At 31.5% G+C, this 18,720-nt stretch overlaps 1 protein-coding gene across 3 annotated transcripts in view; it reads right to left on the bottom strand.

Moving 5' to 3' along the window:
- COL11A1 (collagen type XI alpha 1 chain) overlaps positions 1-18,720 on the bottom strand; it is a 189,117-nt gene that overhangs the window by 103,678 nt on the left and 66,719 nt on the right. For all 3 annotated transcript variants that reach the window (XM_072968109.1, XM_072968110.1, XM_072968111.1), the window contains 15 exons: positions 16,734-16,988; positions 15,915-15,977; positions 14,405-14,446; positions 13,383-13,445; positions 12,658-12,732; positions 11,507-11,590; positions 9,433-9,489; positions 6,161-6,214; positions 3,722-3,775; positions 3,550-3,603; positions 3,313-3,366; positions 2,040-2,093; positions 1,878-1,922; positions 635-688; positions 164-208 (listed from right to left, as the gene is read on the bottom strand). In XM_072968109.1, the coding sequence (XP_072824210.1) occupies positions 164-208; positions 635-688; positions 1,878-1,922; positions 2,040-2,093; positions 3,313-3,366; positions 3,550-3,603; positions 3,722-3,775; positions 6,161-6,214; positions 9,433-9,489; positions 11,507-11,590; positions 12,658-12,732; positions 13,383-13,445; positions 14,405-14,446; positions 15,915-15,977; positions 16,734-16,988 (1,053 nt within the window). The remainder of the gene's footprint in view (positions 1-163; positions 209-634; positions 689-1,877; positions 1,923-2,039; positions 2,094-3,312; positions 3,367-3,549; positions 3,604-3,721; positions 3,776-6,160; positions 6,215-9,432; positions 9,490-11,506; positions 11,591-12,657; positions 12,733-13,382; positions 13,446-14,404; positions 14,447-15,914; positions 15,978-16,733; positions 16,989-18,720) is intronic.

Genomic DNA, 18,720 nt, shown 5'->3' with positions numbered 1-18,720 from the left:
TGTATAGAAAATTTGGAAAATTTTGCAAAATATTAATGCTAACAGAAGCTAATGCATTTAGCAAAACATTGTGAGAAATGTTAATTTTAGATTTAGCAACAAAGGTGGTTTGTTGGTACTTAGATTGCAGAAATGAGTTACCTTATGGACATTTTCTACATACCATGTTCCCTTTTGGTCCTGGGGGGCCATCCACACCTGCAATACCCTTTAGTGAAGAAAAAAATACACATAGGTGTTTACAAGTTTAGATGCTGTAACAGAAAATTAATAAGGCAGATCTTAATAGTGTGACAACCACTAGCCTAGGGTGACTAAAAATCATTTTAGAATTTAATGAAAATGAGGGAAAAAAGCAAATCTATATTCCCCACTCCATGTCCATGGAGATGAGCTAGCTGCATTTTCCACTGTGTGTGGGGAATTTGGCATGAAACAGTAAAACAGACAAACTAAAAGGAAAGAAGCAGGTGGAGTGGGGAATGATCAGTTAAACCGATAGGCAGCATCATTCAGTCCTAGAATACAGCAGTAAACACCTGGCTGTCTACTGAAAGCTCACAGCCTCTCAGCTTTGAAAAGTCTGGTAACAAGCCTTCCCTAGAAAATCTTGATTGTTTTCAGCAATACATACAGGCTGCCCTATAGGTCCTGGAGTTCCCCTTGGTCCCAGCAAACCTCGTGGACCCTAGGAGGAAAAGAAAAACACAGTTTCATAAGAAATGCCTTCAAAACACACCTCTTTCTTTAAAGAAATCTTAATGTAATGTTTAGATTAAAAATATTTGTTCATCTTCTTTTAAAACACTAAAAGTTTTGTTTAAAATACTATCTTCATATGACACAAATACTTAGCACTTATACTGACCCAAAGGTCAAAATGGGTAAGTGAGTCTTTAACCAGAAACTGTATCTTTGATTCTATAAATTTACATATGAATCACTCGGAAAATTTTAAAAATAGGAGATATTTTAATGCTTTAAATAAGTCACTTCTGTGTCATTTCCCAATTTGAATGGCAACACTGAATCTTATTATAAATACTCTTATTCAATCAGATAGACTACACAAATAAAAGAGTCCTGAGTCTCATTTATTTCACATTTAGGTAGATTCCATCCCGAGAGAATATTTTACTGAGAAAAAGAAACAAACAGCTAGATAACTATATATGTAGATTAGAGAAACCACTTTTTTGATTTTTAAAATTATTGTTATTTAAACAGTCGACTTCTCTTCTTCATCCCCCTCCTCCATCTGTTCTTCTTCAGAAAAATCAGTACAATGATATACTGTCTCTCATATTCACTTGAGCCACTGTGCCTTTGAGTTGACAGGCTCTGTAATGTCACAAGCTAGGACTAAAATTAGGAAGCCTGCTTCTAGTTTGGTTCTTTGATTAACTAGCTTTGGGTAAACCTTCCCAATTTACTTTCCTCAGTTGTAAAATTCCGTGGAAAAAATGATAAAATCTAGCATATCTTATAGTTATATCTGGTATATACTAAGCATCTCGTTTTTTTGTTTCTACTGGTAATAAGATTAAATTATCTAAACACATAAATAGATTCTGGAACTATTGATGGTATAAAGAATTGAAATGAAACAAAAAAACAGCAACAAAAACTAGGTAAGGTTTTTTGACTGACAAGATGTTATTGCCCACATTTTTTTCTCTTGTCTAAGACTTTCTCAATAACAAAAAAAGAGCTCTAGGTATCACTTTTTAGGTTTTTTTTTGTTTTGTTATGCTACCTGGTTAGCATAGGTAAGATTGCAATAGTCACCTGAGTTTATTATTGATTTTGTATATGTAACACCAATTATTATTCCTCCAAAACAGGATATTATATAAAAAATAAAGAAACTTGCTTACAGCTTCACCTGGAAGACCCCTTGGTCCTATTTCTCCATCTTCTCCCTGTCATTGACAAAATGAATGGGACAGTGATACAATCAGACAGCGTAACATTTCAACACAATTTTGTTCTAAGTTTTAATTTTAAATATTTCTTAAAGGAAATAAAATTTAATATACCCTCATTCCATCTTCACCAGGAGGACCGGGAGGACCTTGGGGACCTCGTTCACCCTATTAAATGAATCCAAATATAATTACAATATGAAATAAAGCAGTATATTTAGAAGTCTATCCTACAGTTATCCTACCAAATATAACAGAACATTGGGCAGAAAAAACTTATGCTTTGTTCTCCCTTCTCAGAAAACTTCAGAGATGAATCATAATTTTACATTAACCGACTTTACATACTAGTATGCTAGAGAAAATGTTCTCTCAACTTTAAAAAGGTTTAAATAAAATACCCCAAAAAATTTTTCAGACATTTAATTATTAGAAACTAAACCATTTAGAAAAGCATTTTACTGAAGATTGTCCTAAACATGGATATACTTTGATGATTTTTATTTAATTTAAAAATTTTCTGCTTCTAAAATAATTCATATTAAATCAGAAGAACTTTAAAAGACTAAAGAAAATTTGGATTTAATAAAAACAAAATTATTTATTTCTCTTGACATGTGGTAGGCATGCACTAAATTTCTTGCTAAATATTCATAGGGTTCTCTTTTTTTCTTTTTTTTCATATTATTCAATTTTTCTAAAGGTTGTCCTACCTTCATTCTCAATTTCTGCAGAAGAAAAATGTGAAGATCCAAAGCTGATCTTTTTTTTGAAAGACCACTTCTTTGCTCAACTTCCCACTAAAAATATTGACTGGGTTGCTGTCCAGCATCGTGTTTTGTTTAACTTTAGCTGGTTATAAACTCTTGCATTGAACTGCAAATTCATATTATCACAAAGAAATAGCCTGTGCTGTCTCTGTCTACTAGAACCATCTAATTAGTATAATAAAATACAGTACCCGGTATATTGTTACATTAATGGCAAACTGCCTACAGGTGTCCTCTTTTGCATATATTTCCACAGACAAAACATAAGAAGGAAATTGAGGTAATTATCAAAAAATTATAGGCAAAATTAAATCTCTACACTTGTTCTTCTATAAATATGATAAATATGATACACATGTACATAATGATTCTACCTCTAACTTACGTTTGCATAAAATGAGTATTTTAACATCTAAAAGAAATGAAAGAACTTACATGGGATATCACATTTGTAATTCTACATTTCTTTCTTCAAGTAGATATAATAATTTAAATGAGTTCACAAACACTTAAATTTTCTTCTTGTTTCTTAAAATGTATTGATTTGAAATATTTCGTAGTATTCCCACATTATCCCTAATAATAAAATAAAAAAGGGACAGAATCGTATATCTTACCCTATGACCCTTGTCACCTGGCAGACCTGGAAGTCCATCAAATCCTCGATCCCCCTGTAAAATAAACATCATCGTCATCATCATCATCTTCATCACACTCCCAGGCTAACTCCATACTGTAATTTCAATGTGAAATTTTCTTTCCTATCAGGAAACTTTATTTTAAAATATGAAATTTTCAGAGGTGAACTGAGATATAAGATCTGAATATACAAACGTATGAGATGAGCTCCTGACCTTCGCCCCGGGTTCTCCGGGCATTCCTCGTCCTCCATCAGCACCTGGACGACCCTGATAATACCAAGAACATGACTAAGCAAAAGGGATTCCAACTCACACAGAGTAAAAGAAAGTAAAATAACTGACAATTTCAGATGCCCTCAAAATACACAACTAACACCAACCATACCCTTTTTCCAGGTTTTCCTGTTGGACCTGGAGGACCTTGGACACCACGAGGGCCCTGTATGAAAACATCAAAATTAATTCATTTTATAGAATTATTAATCAATGAACTCAATCACATTAAGTGAAGTGGTTTTAGAAATTTATATCTTCTTAGCTTAACCTTAATCATTTCAGCACCAGAAAATGATTTCTTATGTAAAAATCCAGATAAAGTGGAAGACAAAAGAATCAATTTTTCCAAATGGCATGTTGCCAAAAAGGTCACTATTATTTTATGAAGTTTATATAGGCATATGATTACGTTTAAACAAAACGAATACAAAGTGATATTTTAAACTTTAAAAAAAAAATCCTCAATTACTCATTTAATTCTCAAAACCTTGGTGTTTGACTGAAAACACTCTTAAACATCCATTTCATTCCTCTTCTCTTTCCAACTGCTTTGTCTTCATCTTTCCCTTTATTTTTTGGAGATTCTCTCCTAAGATATTTATTCTTTTATAACAGGTATCATATTGGATTATAATCGTCTCCTTTTCCGTAGCTGAATCTCCCATTAAATTGCTGACTATAGTGGTTTTGGACTAAATCTGTCTTTTTTGCATCATACTAATACAATTTATAGCATTGTGCCTGGTACATGTTCCTTTCAATTGTCTACAAAATGCTGGAGGATGACTTGGCAACCCCTAATACAAATTACTGACTAGAACCATGCCGTATCAGGTTAACATTCAAAGATTCTCATTATCTTTCTTTCTTGAGGCAGTAGAATACAGTGTTATATCAATATTTAATATAATGTGTGAATTGATATACACGTTTTTTAAAATAAAATTACACAGCTAATAATAGATCAAATGTAGTTCCAATATAAAGATTATATGATCTATTTAATTCACTATACCCTTTTTTAGTTAAAAAGTATGTATATAATAAGTGTGGTAGAAACTGGAAGACACATTTGAAATTACAAATAATTCCTATGATTGTTGTGAAATGTTGATTATGGAAATATGAAATTAAGGTTGTCTAATGATTAAAGGTTAAAGTAATATAGCTTTTAAAAAATTTTGTAGCAAGGAAAACTTTATCCTATACCTCAGCTGGAAGACAAAGGACAATAAGAACAGGACAAATCTTGTTAGTTTTTAATGAAAATGACTGTTCATTTGATATTGCATCTCTTTGGACTTGAGGAGTTAAGGAAAACTGCAAAATCCATGAAGAGTACTGCAGCATGTTTTCAGACATCTACTTTGTAAAGAGGTGAGTTTGATCCAAAAGTTTACAAGCTTTGCAAAAGATTAAACTCCCTAACTTCTTAAGTATCGATACATCATTATCTTTTACACACCCATGTAAGGGAATACTACTCAGCCACCAAAAGGAATAAACTATTGATTCACTCATCAACTACAATGAATCCCAAAGGCATTATGGTGAGAAAGAAGCCAGTCTCAAAAGATTACATAATGTATGATTCCATTTACCAGGTATTCTTGAAAACATAAAACTTAATGATGAAAAACAGATCAGTGGTTGTCAGGTATTAGGGTAGGAGGAAAATATGACTCTAAAGTTGCACCAAGAAATTATTCAGGGTTTTAGAACTGCTCTCTACCCTGGTGACTGTGGTGGTGGTTATGAAGAATACAGAAAGGTGTTCAAATTCAATTTTACATTATAATATTGTTAAAATAAAACTAATTTAAAAAAAAGTTGAATGGACACTTGAGAGATCCTACAGCCCAGTCTGAATGTATATGTTTTGAGTATATCAGAAGCATTTTCATTAAAAATGAATGTATTTTAAAAATAATCACAGTTTGCTTTTCTGTTTTCTAAAATGAGTTTATTTCATAATGTGCTTATAGTGGATGTCTCTATCTACTTATTACCCATCAAAGGAAAAATAATACTTTTAATTGGGCACCATGTAAATATAATCTAATATCTTTTTAAAAATTTCAGCTCAGATGTCCTCAATTTCTCTTAATTTCCTTAGCTCTACAGAAGGTTGAAAGTTAGCTTCTTTGAGGCATATTAAATACCCTTTCTGAGGTTTGCTAGATTTACTCTCCATAGAAAACATCTTAGGCTTGGGGCAGGGCCACTGTAGGTACAGTTGTAATCGTAGCTATGCAATTGTATAACAACATAAAATATACAACACGCTGCTCTGTACAATCTCAAGTCAATTTAACATTCTGAAGACCTATTACTATCAAGATGTTCCCATCCTAGCTTATTATCTTCTTTTAATAATGTTTAAATTAATCAAGTGATTGGCAGCCAACTGGCCATTAGAGGTTTTTTAATTAAAGAGCTTAAACATAATGTAATTTCTTTACTCATAAAACAGATGGCAGATACTTCAATTCCCCTAAGAGATAAAATAGAATCAAAAATAAAAGAAGTGAAATAGATTAATTTTTACCTGAGGACCTGGATCACCAGCCTCACCTTTGGCCCCAGAGGAACCAGGTCCCCCCTACAGAGAAAAAGTAAGCATATAATGATTTAATTTTATCATTCCCTAACCACTTTTCACTTCAAGTAAACATTATTGAAACTACATTTCATCAAATAGTATGATTTTATTAATTAATACAAAAATTTTCAAGTCCTTTACATCTCATCTCAGACTCTGATTGTGTTCCAGTATGTGAGCTATATTTGAAAGTTTATATTTTGCTGATAACTACAAAAAAGCCAATTTCGCGAAACCACTTTGAAATGTTCTTTAATGTGTGTGCCATCAGAGCACTTACGACGATACACAGGCATTATTTATCATTACACTGGGGTGGAGTACTGAGGAAACACATTTTTATGGAATTGGGTACACACTGAATCCATTTATACAACTTGGCAAAATGTTCATGCTTTTATACTCAGAAATTTCTCAGACACTGAATTCTATAGCAATGAAATGTCAAGAACAGATGCTAATGTTGTCATTATCATTGTCCTGAAATAATGTCAAAGCATTTTTTCCTAGATTGGTCTTTTTCCCCAGGAGAAGAAGTCCTTATGACAAACATCTCTTACAAACATTTATATAATTCAAAAAGTGCAACAAAAACTTGGAATATTAGCTGGAAAAAATATAAAATTACGTTATAAAAGTGTTGTGAGTTTTAAAAATAAATACTAGGCCATTCACTCTCCTAAAAAGCTTTAGAACATTAAAATTGAACATGGTGATAATAGTTACTTCATGCTGAAGAAGGATACTTTGTGTGTTTCAGAAGTTTCTAATTTATTTAAATCAATACAGATTCAATTAAACAGTGCATTGAATCAAAGTACAAAAAGATTAAAATCATGCTGTCTGAAAATGCTAGATATCTAGAGCCTCCTGGTGGCTCCAAAGTAAAATAACTATTAATATAACTCCCCAAAACATGGCAAGTATTAATAAATCTCCCAAAACATTGTAAAAATGAATATTCCAATCTTGAAAATTATAAGAACAATGACTCTCAAGCTTCCCATTAAGAATTCTTACAACTAAATTTCTTCAAGAGAGAAGCTGGGGTTCTACATTAAATCAGATTATAAATCACACAACTGAATGCAATTAAAAGTCAATTTACTTTTAATTAATTTACTATATTATATCTTCTATATTTAAACACTACCTACTCAACAGATCATAATTACTTAGCCCAAACACTTATTCTAAAAACCGTCATGCAATAATTGACAGTAACAGAATAGAGAAAAGAATATTTTCTATGTTTCCTGCATATTTTATAATATAGATCTCCTTTCATTTATAAAAGTAAATGGAAAAAATAATTGAATAAAAGAGTTTTTCATTGGAGCAATGCACATATTTATGTCTTAAAATATTGTTTCTCTTTTAAACCTTGATACATAAAATACTTTTGGAATTTAGAATCAGGATTTTTGAAGGTCTGTAATAATTTGATGTTTTGGAGCAAAGGATAATAGAAGAGAAAATGGTGTATACAATATGGATTTTTTTGTCAATATCTACCATTAATATTTTTAGGAAGCTAAAACTTTCTATAACAAAGACTTAAGCAGTAAAATCAATTCATCTTGGATAGTATATTGAGAATCTGTACATGGTTGTCAATGATTTCTCATTGCCAACATGCTATGGTTGTCTGACCCTTAACGACTGGTGAAAACCACTTAATATAACATGCTTTCTTTGGCTCTGCTCATCACTGCCCTTACCCTCTACAGATCCACAGGGCTTGAGTCTGTCAGGATGATAAGTAAGGAAATTCCTTTGGAAAATACAACTTTAGAGACCCTAGACTGACATTTTTAAATTAAGCAACAGGCAGTGTTTCCCAAACATGCTTGGCCATAAGAATCAGTCTGCTGCACTGATTAAAAATATAATTTTCCAGTTCCAATCCCAACTCTGCATCAGCAGAGTCTTGAGTTCAAGGCCCCAGAAACTTTCACTTTTAATAAAATATACAGGTAATTCTTCTGCCAGCAAATTTACAAAGCACTAGCATACTGTTGACTTTCCTTAGTCATGTAACTTTGTTATTACTAACAAGCAATTAAATATTAACTCTATTTCTTCCTTTGTTAAATGGTATGAAATCTTCCGTGTTCCTGATTATGTTTTGAGAGGCAGAACAGTAAAACTACAAAATAAATACATAATAAGGCATTTAGAAACATGCATAATTTAATTCTGTGGAACATACTGCCAGAACACGTGCCACATGAGTTCATATGATTGAGTGTAAAGCCCTTCAAAATACATAAAATGTCATAAAACTTCAAGATTGAATTAAGAAAACTATAAATTTATGTAAAAGTACATAAAAAACTTGAATAAACTTGAAGAAAGCTACTTATCATCCTAATAAGATCAGTAAAACAGATTAAATAATTAAGAGACTATTTACTTGATTCAAGTTTGAATAAAATAGTTTTGCTGTGTCTACTAAGTAAATGAAAGGTAAAATTTTAATGTTCAGAGTAATAATTTCTGTAAATACCATTATTTTAACAAAGCATGTTGAGCATATAAGATCACATGAAATCTCAGTACAGCATTTTATATCAAAAACACATAATTAAAATAGAAATTATTTCATTAATTCTAAAAATCAATGAGAACTCAAGTTGGAATCCTACAGTGTTCTTTTCTCTTAGGAAAAAAAATATGACTTAATAAGAATCTGTGTTTTTGTGAACTGCTACACTGCTCAGCATTTGGTAAGTTTCAAAATACCTGAAATGTTTAAAAATATATAGAATATAACAGCTTATCAGCAAGCTAGTAAGGAAAAATAAAACAATTATTTTCCAAAAGTCTCTAAAAGACAAAATAATTGCTCTAATCTCTGAAGCACTATGGAATCCTGAAGGCAGCTTAAAGTTTAAGCCAAGTCTCCAAAGATTATGGAATAATTTTCAGTGGCCTCAAATATTTTTTCTTTTTTAGTAGAAATTCTGCTTAGCATAAAATTAAGTTTCAAGAATTTACTGTAAAAATGAACTTTAGTAACTCTAACTATTATGTAAATAAATTATATTTATAGTTTGAAAAGTTAATAGTTTTGCAATGGAAATAAAATCAAGCATAAGTAGATATTATGTCCCTTACTTTCACCAGCGAGAGATATGGACAATGCCTGACCAAAGTCGCACAAGAAACTACTAATACGGGAATTTCAGCATACACTATGTTATTAGGTGACCTACCACAGGACCCGGTCTTCCAGTTAGACCCATTGGGCCAGGTGGACCTCTCAGAGCAATCTAGAAAATAAAATACAGCAAATTCAGATGAGTGTTCTCCTGGATGAGCACATTAAACCACAATATTCATTTGCACACGTTACCCTCGAGTAACAGACGATCAACACAGGTATAATAGCTACATACTAGAAGAATCACAAGTTTCTAGAATGACAAATGACCTAATAAGTATCAGACATTTTTTAAACTGTTGTAACTTACACACACTCTTGTAGCATATACATTATGATTTAGTCAATGATAAAAGTTAAAATAGATTTTACAATAAGAAACTTCATATCCGACAATTTTTCTACTCTAAAGTGCACTCAGAATAATATATAGACGTCTCTTAAATAGGTGGGTGCAGTTCTCATTGAAAATAATTTCAGATGTGAACAATTTGAGGTGCTTTAAATAAAAATTTTCTAGCAATATTCTCGGAAAAACTATGACAATTCAAGCCAGATAGCAAAAAGCAAAATTGATCAGAAAGTGTTAGGATAATACATTTCTTTTAATGAATCTCAAATTTAATGCTTTATAGAAAAATACACTTATTTTGTAGAATCCTAGGTACGATAGACTGATTACATGCACTATTGACACTGAATATTAGAAATGTGAAATTAGCATACTTGAAAAGCTGGAACAAGTACAGTGCAAAGAATAAATATTTGACAGATGTTAAATTAGTATGGTGTGCTATTTTTGAATATTAGTGATTCCAAAAGATGAATACTTAGATCATCACAACAGATACCAAAAATAATATTGTAACAGAAATAATACGTAAAATCATATTAGAAAAGTGCATGAGATGAAAACAATAGAATCTCCAAAATTTCACTACTGACTCACCATGAGATTTTTGACAATATACTTCTTAATCCTTGAGATTAAATATCTGAAAAATTGGAATTATAATGCTTGCTACCTATGTCCAAGTAGGTTAAAAGGACTAATAAAATTAGGAATTCAATGGCCTCATAAAATATTTAAGCTCAAATAGTTACCTAAAATTTGTTCAAAGTAGGCATCATTAGTAAACTGATTTAAAGATTTTTAAATTTCTATATGCCAAGGTCTAATAAACAAATATTTAAATTTTTCATTGTCTTTATACATGATGTAACCAAACATTGGCATCTTTTCAAATTGAAAGACCAACATTTTCAGATAATTTATGCAATCATAAACTTATGATAATAAATAAAACGTTATCACCCAAATGATTTATATCACTTAGAAAGCAGGTACCCATATCCATACCACCTGTAAGTCCTTTAGCTCCTTTTTCCTTAAAAAAAAGGCTATACTATGAATAAAAGTATTATATGATTTTCAACTCTCTCCTGGTCCATTATTTTGGTTTCCTTATCTTAATCACAATGGAGTTAATATTAAAAAACGTAATTATATGTTTAATAAGTAGGTAGATAGTGGAAGTTTTCAACTGACAAAGAATTATAAACTGGATGGATCTGGTAAAAAAAATTATAGATTTAATGATTAGTGCTTAGAATACATATTTGAAGTTTGCTCTCCTATATAAGAATGACTAAGAAATTTAATTTTCAGGATTATTTGGGATATCCTGACTAATCTAGAAGATTAGGTAGAAAAAGTTATTTTAAACTTTATCCTTTTACTTTATTCATTGATCATAGACATATACTTTAGCAGGGAAAACTGGATGTAAAAGATAGAGTGCTACATATAAATCCATCAATACTCTTTAGGAAAAAAATGAGAAAATTTGTACTTCATGGTTTGTGTGTTTTTGCCAGAATTACGTACAGCAATACTGCAAGGGCCAGTCTTTTAACTTTAATATTCAATTAAAGAAAATATTCCTACTGGAAAATAGATATTATCTTAGCATTTTCTCCATCTAAGTTCAATATACTATTCAGAACTATTTTGTTCTTAACCGGAGCATCCTCCAGACACACACACACACACACACACACACACACACACTCACATAGTGTGACACGGAAGCAGGTTACGGGAACCCATCTTTACCCTTTCTTACCCGAGCCTGCTGAAGAATGGCCTGGGCCTGAGCCTCCTGAGCAGAGATGGTTGGTCCTTTGGAACCATCGCCACCATAGCGAAACTAAGAAAAGATAGTAACATCCAGAAGCTCAAAATCAGACTTGGTCAAATAGGTGCCTTAATTACTAGAGTAAAAACTGCTTACTTAAAATGGCAGAATTTTACAAAAGTTCAAGGTAACTTCATCATGCATCGTGACACTTAGATTTCATTTTTTTAATTTTCTCTGTCCATTACAGATGTTCTCTAGACCATGCTTTACCACTTGAAGAGACTAGTTTCAAATTCCATAATTTTTGAAAACTCTGGAATAAGCCATTATCCATTTTCCCACCTGCACAGATGATACCCATTCTATTCACTCATTTGTAAAAATTCTAAATGTACTAAGTTTAGTAGTGGTTACAGGCCAACTGCTATTTTGTTGAGCAAAATTTTTGGAATCTCTATGAACACAGAGGAAATCTTCCTTGAGATAGATTCATTTTGTTTACCTTTTCTTAGGTAATTATTCTAGGAAACTGATCCTTAATGTTCCCTTCCATAAAATTCTAAAACTTTTTAATTTTAACTCATAATGCAGCATGAGTAAATTTCTCACTCTAAATTATTATTACTTGAAATTTCATTACATTTAAATAGATAAACTCAGTTTCTCCCCAAAGATCTTGGACAACTTTAAAAAGCAATCTTAAGGTAAAACAAATAATTTTTGTGCAATGAATAATGATGCTATAGATATGTTATTTAAAAAGTATCAACTATTGTCTACATAGTAGTGAATACTATAGATATTTTAAGTTAAATAATACATGAAATGTATATAATCATATGACTATGATTAAAGCACATAATTTAAAATATTAAGAAAATCTTTAAAGATTTGTCATCAAAAATATAATGAAATATTGAAGGCTTAGTTCTACTGCAGAGATTAATATTTACCAGAATTTTGTTTCAATAAAATTCAGTAAAATGTACCATAATTTCTGAATTATGCTTGACTTCAAGTATCTCTACCTCATACCATGGTTTTATGATTGATCTGTAATATGGTTCAACAATATTTTTCAACAATAAGATGACAAAATACCAACTCATCTTTATAGCAATTTAAATAAACCATACCGGTAACATTAACATGGTACCAGGAGGGCCAGGTAGTCCGTCAGCCCCTGGTAAACCAGGACGTCCTGGGGGACCCTAGGGAAGTAAGTGAAATCATCAAATTAATAAGTTAACAAAAGGAATTAAATTAATTAGAAACAGAATAACTTTTAATAACAGAAGTTTACATTATCTACTTCGTATTTGTCTTCTACTTCTTGGTTAATCTCTTTTGAGTAAGTATACCTAGGGAGGACTATATTTCATGGCACTAGTTTTACATAATTCAAATAATGCACAAAGTTATTGGCTACTCAAGGAAGGAGGAGAAAGAGAGAATGGGATTTTATAAGAAGAGTTTTTGAAAGACAACACAAATGGTCTATTTCACCATGTGACCCACGACTTGATCTTCATATTGGGATGCAGGCTTATTAACTCATTCTACCAGCATCCAACTAAATACCCATGGGAGTTCCTGGAAAATTTGTCTGAATTCAGACTGAAGAATTGAATCTAATGTATCAGGTTCATATCAAAATGGAATTGATTAGAAATAAAAGTTTTCTTACTAACGCACATTCTTTACACTCACTTTTTAAATTATACTTAGAAAAGTTAAAATTTTGCACAACACTGAATTCATGTGTTATCCAAGTGAGAAGGATAATATGTTAAACTTGCAGAATATAGTTTAATTCTTTTCATCTATTTTGCACTCTTTTGTTATGAGTCCCTTCACTTACCCTTTCGCCAGGGTCACCCGGGGGTCCACTGGGGCCTTGTAGACCTGGAGGACCCATAAGACCCTACAGAGAAATAAACCATGATTTGAGTCAGAATCCTGATTTCATTAGCATTCAGGAAAATTCATCCTAGTAAAATCAAAGATGAACTCATTTATATTTCATAAATAAACACTTTTCTCTCAAACAATTGCCCTATTTATCTCCCAATAAAAAGACAACATATAGGGACTACTCTGAAGCTAGCTCCACTCCTCCTCTGCGAAGCTGCTCTCGGGATGGAGGCAGACATTCCAAGGAAGAACAGGAAAGCAGAACATGCCAGCGTACAGTCCCTGGGGTGAAAGCTGGTTCCCAGTTCTTACTGAAGAAATGATATGCTCATTCAATTACACCACAAAAATGTGACTGCAGAGTTGAAATGTAGAAATCATTACATTTCTCTATGGGGAAAAGTATTTAAAGGCACCAGCATAACATGTTTGTTTCAGATAACAAGAATTTAATTAATTCCACAAAAGACAGGATTTCTTTCAAAGCCAGATCAGTACAACTATCTGAGAACAAAGACACTGAGAGTAACATCAGCTTTTCTAGGAAACGACAATGGAAGCTGATAATCACTCCATTCAGGAGGTGACATAAGGCAGTTATAGTCTACTTAGAATTCTCAACTTCATACATTGAGATATATCTATACATCCAAAAAAATAAGGATGGCTTTTTAAAAATTCGTCTAGCTCTCAGGTACAAAGTTGCAGATGAGGTTAGAAGAGTCAGAGATACTTAAGCAACAAAAATACTGAAAACAAAATTTAATTTAACAGCTCTCAAAAGAATTTCATTTGGATAGCCAAATCAGAAAGTGTTTCAGGACCACCAGGTCCTCTAAACAAGTATTAGCCTCTATAATTCAATACTCAATTAGTCTAAAATCTATAAATTTAATAATGTAATAGAAACCTTATATCTGATTATAAAAAAAAAATCAAGACAAAAATAATCTTAAAATATTTACATACCGCAGGTCCTGCTGGCCCTGGTGGTCCTTCAATAAGCATGCCCTATAGTTTAAAAAAGACAGAGAGTCATTGCTAGGGAAAGGTAACCCCTAACCTCTTGTCTCAGTGACACTCAGAAAGCATCACATCATTGCATTTTAAAAGGTGAATGCTCTGTTCCTACCTATAAACCAAATTACAAATATTTTTGCATAGGGAAGAGAGGAAATTCAAAATGATAGAAGATATTAATCCCTGTCCTCAGAAAATCTGTGAACTAGTTAGCCAGGAAGTAACTATTCAGATAAGTAATATGACAAGGAGAATATGCCAAGTGCTCCCCCAAAGGGCAAAGCAGAGACATTTAACCAAGTTTTCTCTAGCACCCAGAATAATGACTGGCACAAAGCAAGAACTTAGTAAATACTTGCTGTGTGAATGGAAGAATGGAAGTAAGTGACACCTGAGTACCTTAATTCAGGAAAAGGAGGGACAGCCCAGGTTACAGAACCGGGCATAAATATGAGATAAGTTCTTAAACAGATAAGAGAATAGAATACTACTTCAGGATAAGAACCCAATTCTGGAAAGTTTATGTTTCCACTGCTGAAAATTGTTCTGTCATTTAAAAATTTGGTTTTAAATTTTCATAACAAGGGCAAATTAATTTTGAAAAATGTATTTTTTATTTGGCATGCTTTCTCAGATTATGAAGTAATACAGTAAACAAATGTCCTTATAGATGTATCTTTTTAATCTTTATCTTCCCCTCCGTTTAAAAAATTCTTGTATCTTTGAAGTTTCTGAAATGATTTTCATGACCTTGAGGCAAACAGTTAAACATACTTCTTTAGTTCCATGCAATATTTTTCCCAAGCTGCTGATTATGGAAAACAATAGTAAAATTGATTTCTACTAAGAATTTGCTTCTCATCTATATCTTGAGTAGTGATAACATTAATAAAAATTTAAAAAATCACTTTTGGAACAAATGGGAGATTTACACCAACAGAAGAAAAGAAAGTGAATTTTAAAAAGAACATACTCATATTATTACACAATATTATTTGGATATGAAACAAATAAGTACCATGTCAGATAATATATTTCTAATAATGTCAAATCATAGCAGTTAGAGGGAAAATCACTGGATTGGAAAGTAGAAGAGCTAAAGTCTGGTCATGTCTCAACCACCAAACATTTGAACCTCACAAAAGTTACTTAAACCCTTTAGATCTTAGGTTCCTTAGTTGTAAAATGAAAGAATTAGACTAAAACATTTTCAGCTACTTTCAAATTTCAAAATTCTTTCTCTCTACATTTTTTGGTTTGTTGAAATTCTACTGTCCAGAAATGGCCTTATCAACTTACTTATTTGTGATTTTACTTACTAATTATAAACAATTGAATGTTAGAATTTTCAGTGGTAATACGTAAGCATACATAATAATTTATAGTGGTGATAGCTCATAATATAAATTAAACAATTGTGCCAACTTTTACAATGAATGTATTCACACAAGTTACTTACAGGTTCAACAACTGCTGGTTCTCCTTTCTGCCCTTTTTCTCCATATGCACCATGGCCATTTATCTGTTGAGTGAAAAATTCAAGCAGCCTGTCTTTAAGTAAATAAGGCCATTTAAGTATTTTTTAAAGGTAATATATTCAACTAAGTGCATTTAAAACAACCTATTAAAATGTGCTTTTTAAAATAGAAACTTATTAAAGGCTTAAATACTGAAAATATACAAAGGAAAGCATAATGAACATTAATACTAAATCTTGAATGAGATTGAACAATTGCTTCTTAAAGACGTATTACAGAAAGATAAAGACATCTGTAGGCCTCACTTATTATCCCAAAGCATTAAGCAAAAAATGTCTTCAAATTAAATTTAATAAATTAGAGGCGGGGGGAAGAAATGGGTGAAGGGGGTCAACAGGTAAAATAACAGTAATAAGAATGATAATATAGTAATTAATACAGTGCATTACTGAGCATGACCAGAAAATAAAAATAAATAAAATAGTCTAAAAATCAGAAAACAGTATCAGTACCCAGAATAACAATGACTAAATTTTAATCTTATCAATGACAAGGAAATTTGGATACAACACTATTAAGGATTATTCTTTCAAATTAAGACTCCAGTGGTGTGGCCTGAGATACAAATGCTGAAGATGCCCTGGAGGAAGAATCCATGAAGGTGCCCTAGTAGCGAAGAATATTCATAATTTATATAAGAACACAACTATATTTTAAACCTGAAATGACATCAAGATGATCATGAAAATACTCCAGAAATAAGACATACAATAATGACACACAGCGTAATACTGACTTACGCTTGTTTCTGTGATATCTGTTTCTGCTGGGACACCTGGACCAAATTCTTCATTAGTGGGGCTTGTTGGTTTATCTTCATATTCTTTATATTCATAAAAGTCATATTCGCCTAAATCTCCATCTACCAGAAGATCAGAGTCCCTGCCGTCTATTTCTTTGTTTTCATATAACGTATCCTCGGAATTTTTCCTCTGGGAATCATAATCCTCTCCAGTTAGATATTCTTCAGTAAATACTTCTTCAACTGGATTTGGCTATTAATTTAAGGTGCAAGGAATTGGAGAACATGAAGTTTACTGTTAGTAAAGCAAGGTAAGTGTTTGCAATTTCAACTTGATGGAATGTGACAGGAAATGGTGTGAATGCTACTCAAGCAAGTCTGAAAGCTGGGAAAGGATGGCTTTTCAGTTTCATTGAAAGAAATATTTCTGTACTCTGGTGTGCACAAGGAAATATTGCTTTCAAACCACTTTTTCCAATAAACTTCAAATATTCACATAGATTCAACATGTGTATTTGCTTGTTTGTTGGAAAAAAGCTTGCTATGAAATTTGATATTTACTTTATAATTTAAGATATGAGTGATAAAGTTATATAAGTTTAAAGCTCGTTTAATTTTCAAATCTCACAGAACATAATGGAATACAATTGCCACCAGAAAAGCCATGTAAGTTCAACTAATCCAAAAAAATATATAATAATGCCAATATTTAGGTTTATCATTACAATATTTATGTAGAGTATCTAGTACGTAGGGAACTATTATATTACCAAAGAGTTCTTTAAAGCAAATAAAATACAAATTATAGTTCTCAGAATTTAAGACAATAGAACAGATTGCTGTACAGTCTCATAAAGAGTAGAAAATATTTACTCAAAGGTAAAAATTATATCAAAAATACTATCTCAGAGATATAGAAAAATAAACCAAGTATATTTTTTCATTAATAATTCCTCATTAATAACATGAATCTGAATAATATTTATGAATTTTTGGCCATATTATGATTTTGATGAGGTTCAAATTAAATAATTTATCTTGCTACTTTTTGAATTTTATTTTTAAATAACTTGTTTGCTATGACATAGTAAATCCAGATGATAGAATAATATTGTAAATAAGTATTTCATAAAATTATGTGAATGAAAAATGTGGTTAAATGATTAATTGAGCAATTATTAACTGAAATAAAATGTCCAATAACCATAATATATTTGTATTCTTAGACAATGAAGAAATCTTATCTATAAGGAGTGCATATTATCCAGAATCAGAATATTACTATGTTCATAGCTCTGAACTAAAAAGCTGTAAGAATTAGAGTAGATAAATAAACATCTTGAATCAAGGTATCCATTTTTGGAAAATAACTAATTTGGACTAGATGAAACAAAACTTGTTCTTATCCTAAAATGTTGTTATTCTAAATGATGCATTTGCATGCAAAGTCCCACTGAGTTTATTTGCCTCATTGAGACACATATTATATAAATTTTCTAATAAGTAAATGACTCAGGTATTCCTAATACTAGGTGTGACGGGAATTTAACAAAGTTAAACTGTATTGTATACTTATTTTCTTCATGATCAGAATGTATGCATAATACGAAATTCAGGAAGACTATTCTATTTGTACGTGTATGTACTTTAACAATTTCATTAAAAGGACTGGACGAGGTTAAGATATATTATTATAACCATAATTAAGGTTGAAAATGTAAATAGCCATTAAAATCCAATAAGACTATATTTTCTCAAAATGTTTGTGTCATAAAAATGCATGATTATTGGTCAGATGGAGTGAATTCTAATTGTATCATTTGATGATACAATTTTCACTTTAGAGGATTCTCCTCCTCAGAGAAGGATCATGTTGTGAAGACCCTTCATCACAACATGCTGAGAAGCCTGCTCAGTCCAAAGAGCAATCAAGAAAATGACAGCAGTCAATTCAGTTTGATCAGTTTAGCATTTGCATGAAGCAA

The sequence above is a fragment of the Vicugna pacos genome, chromosome 9, assembly GCF_048564905.1.
Source record: "Vicugna pacos chromosome 9, VicPac4, whole genome shotgun sequence".
Taxonomy (NCBI): domain Eukaryota; kingdom Metazoa; phylum Chordata; class Mammalia; order Artiodactyla; family Camelidae; genus Vicugna; species Vicugna pacos.
This window is presented reverse-complemented; position numbering and strand designations above follow the sequence as displayed.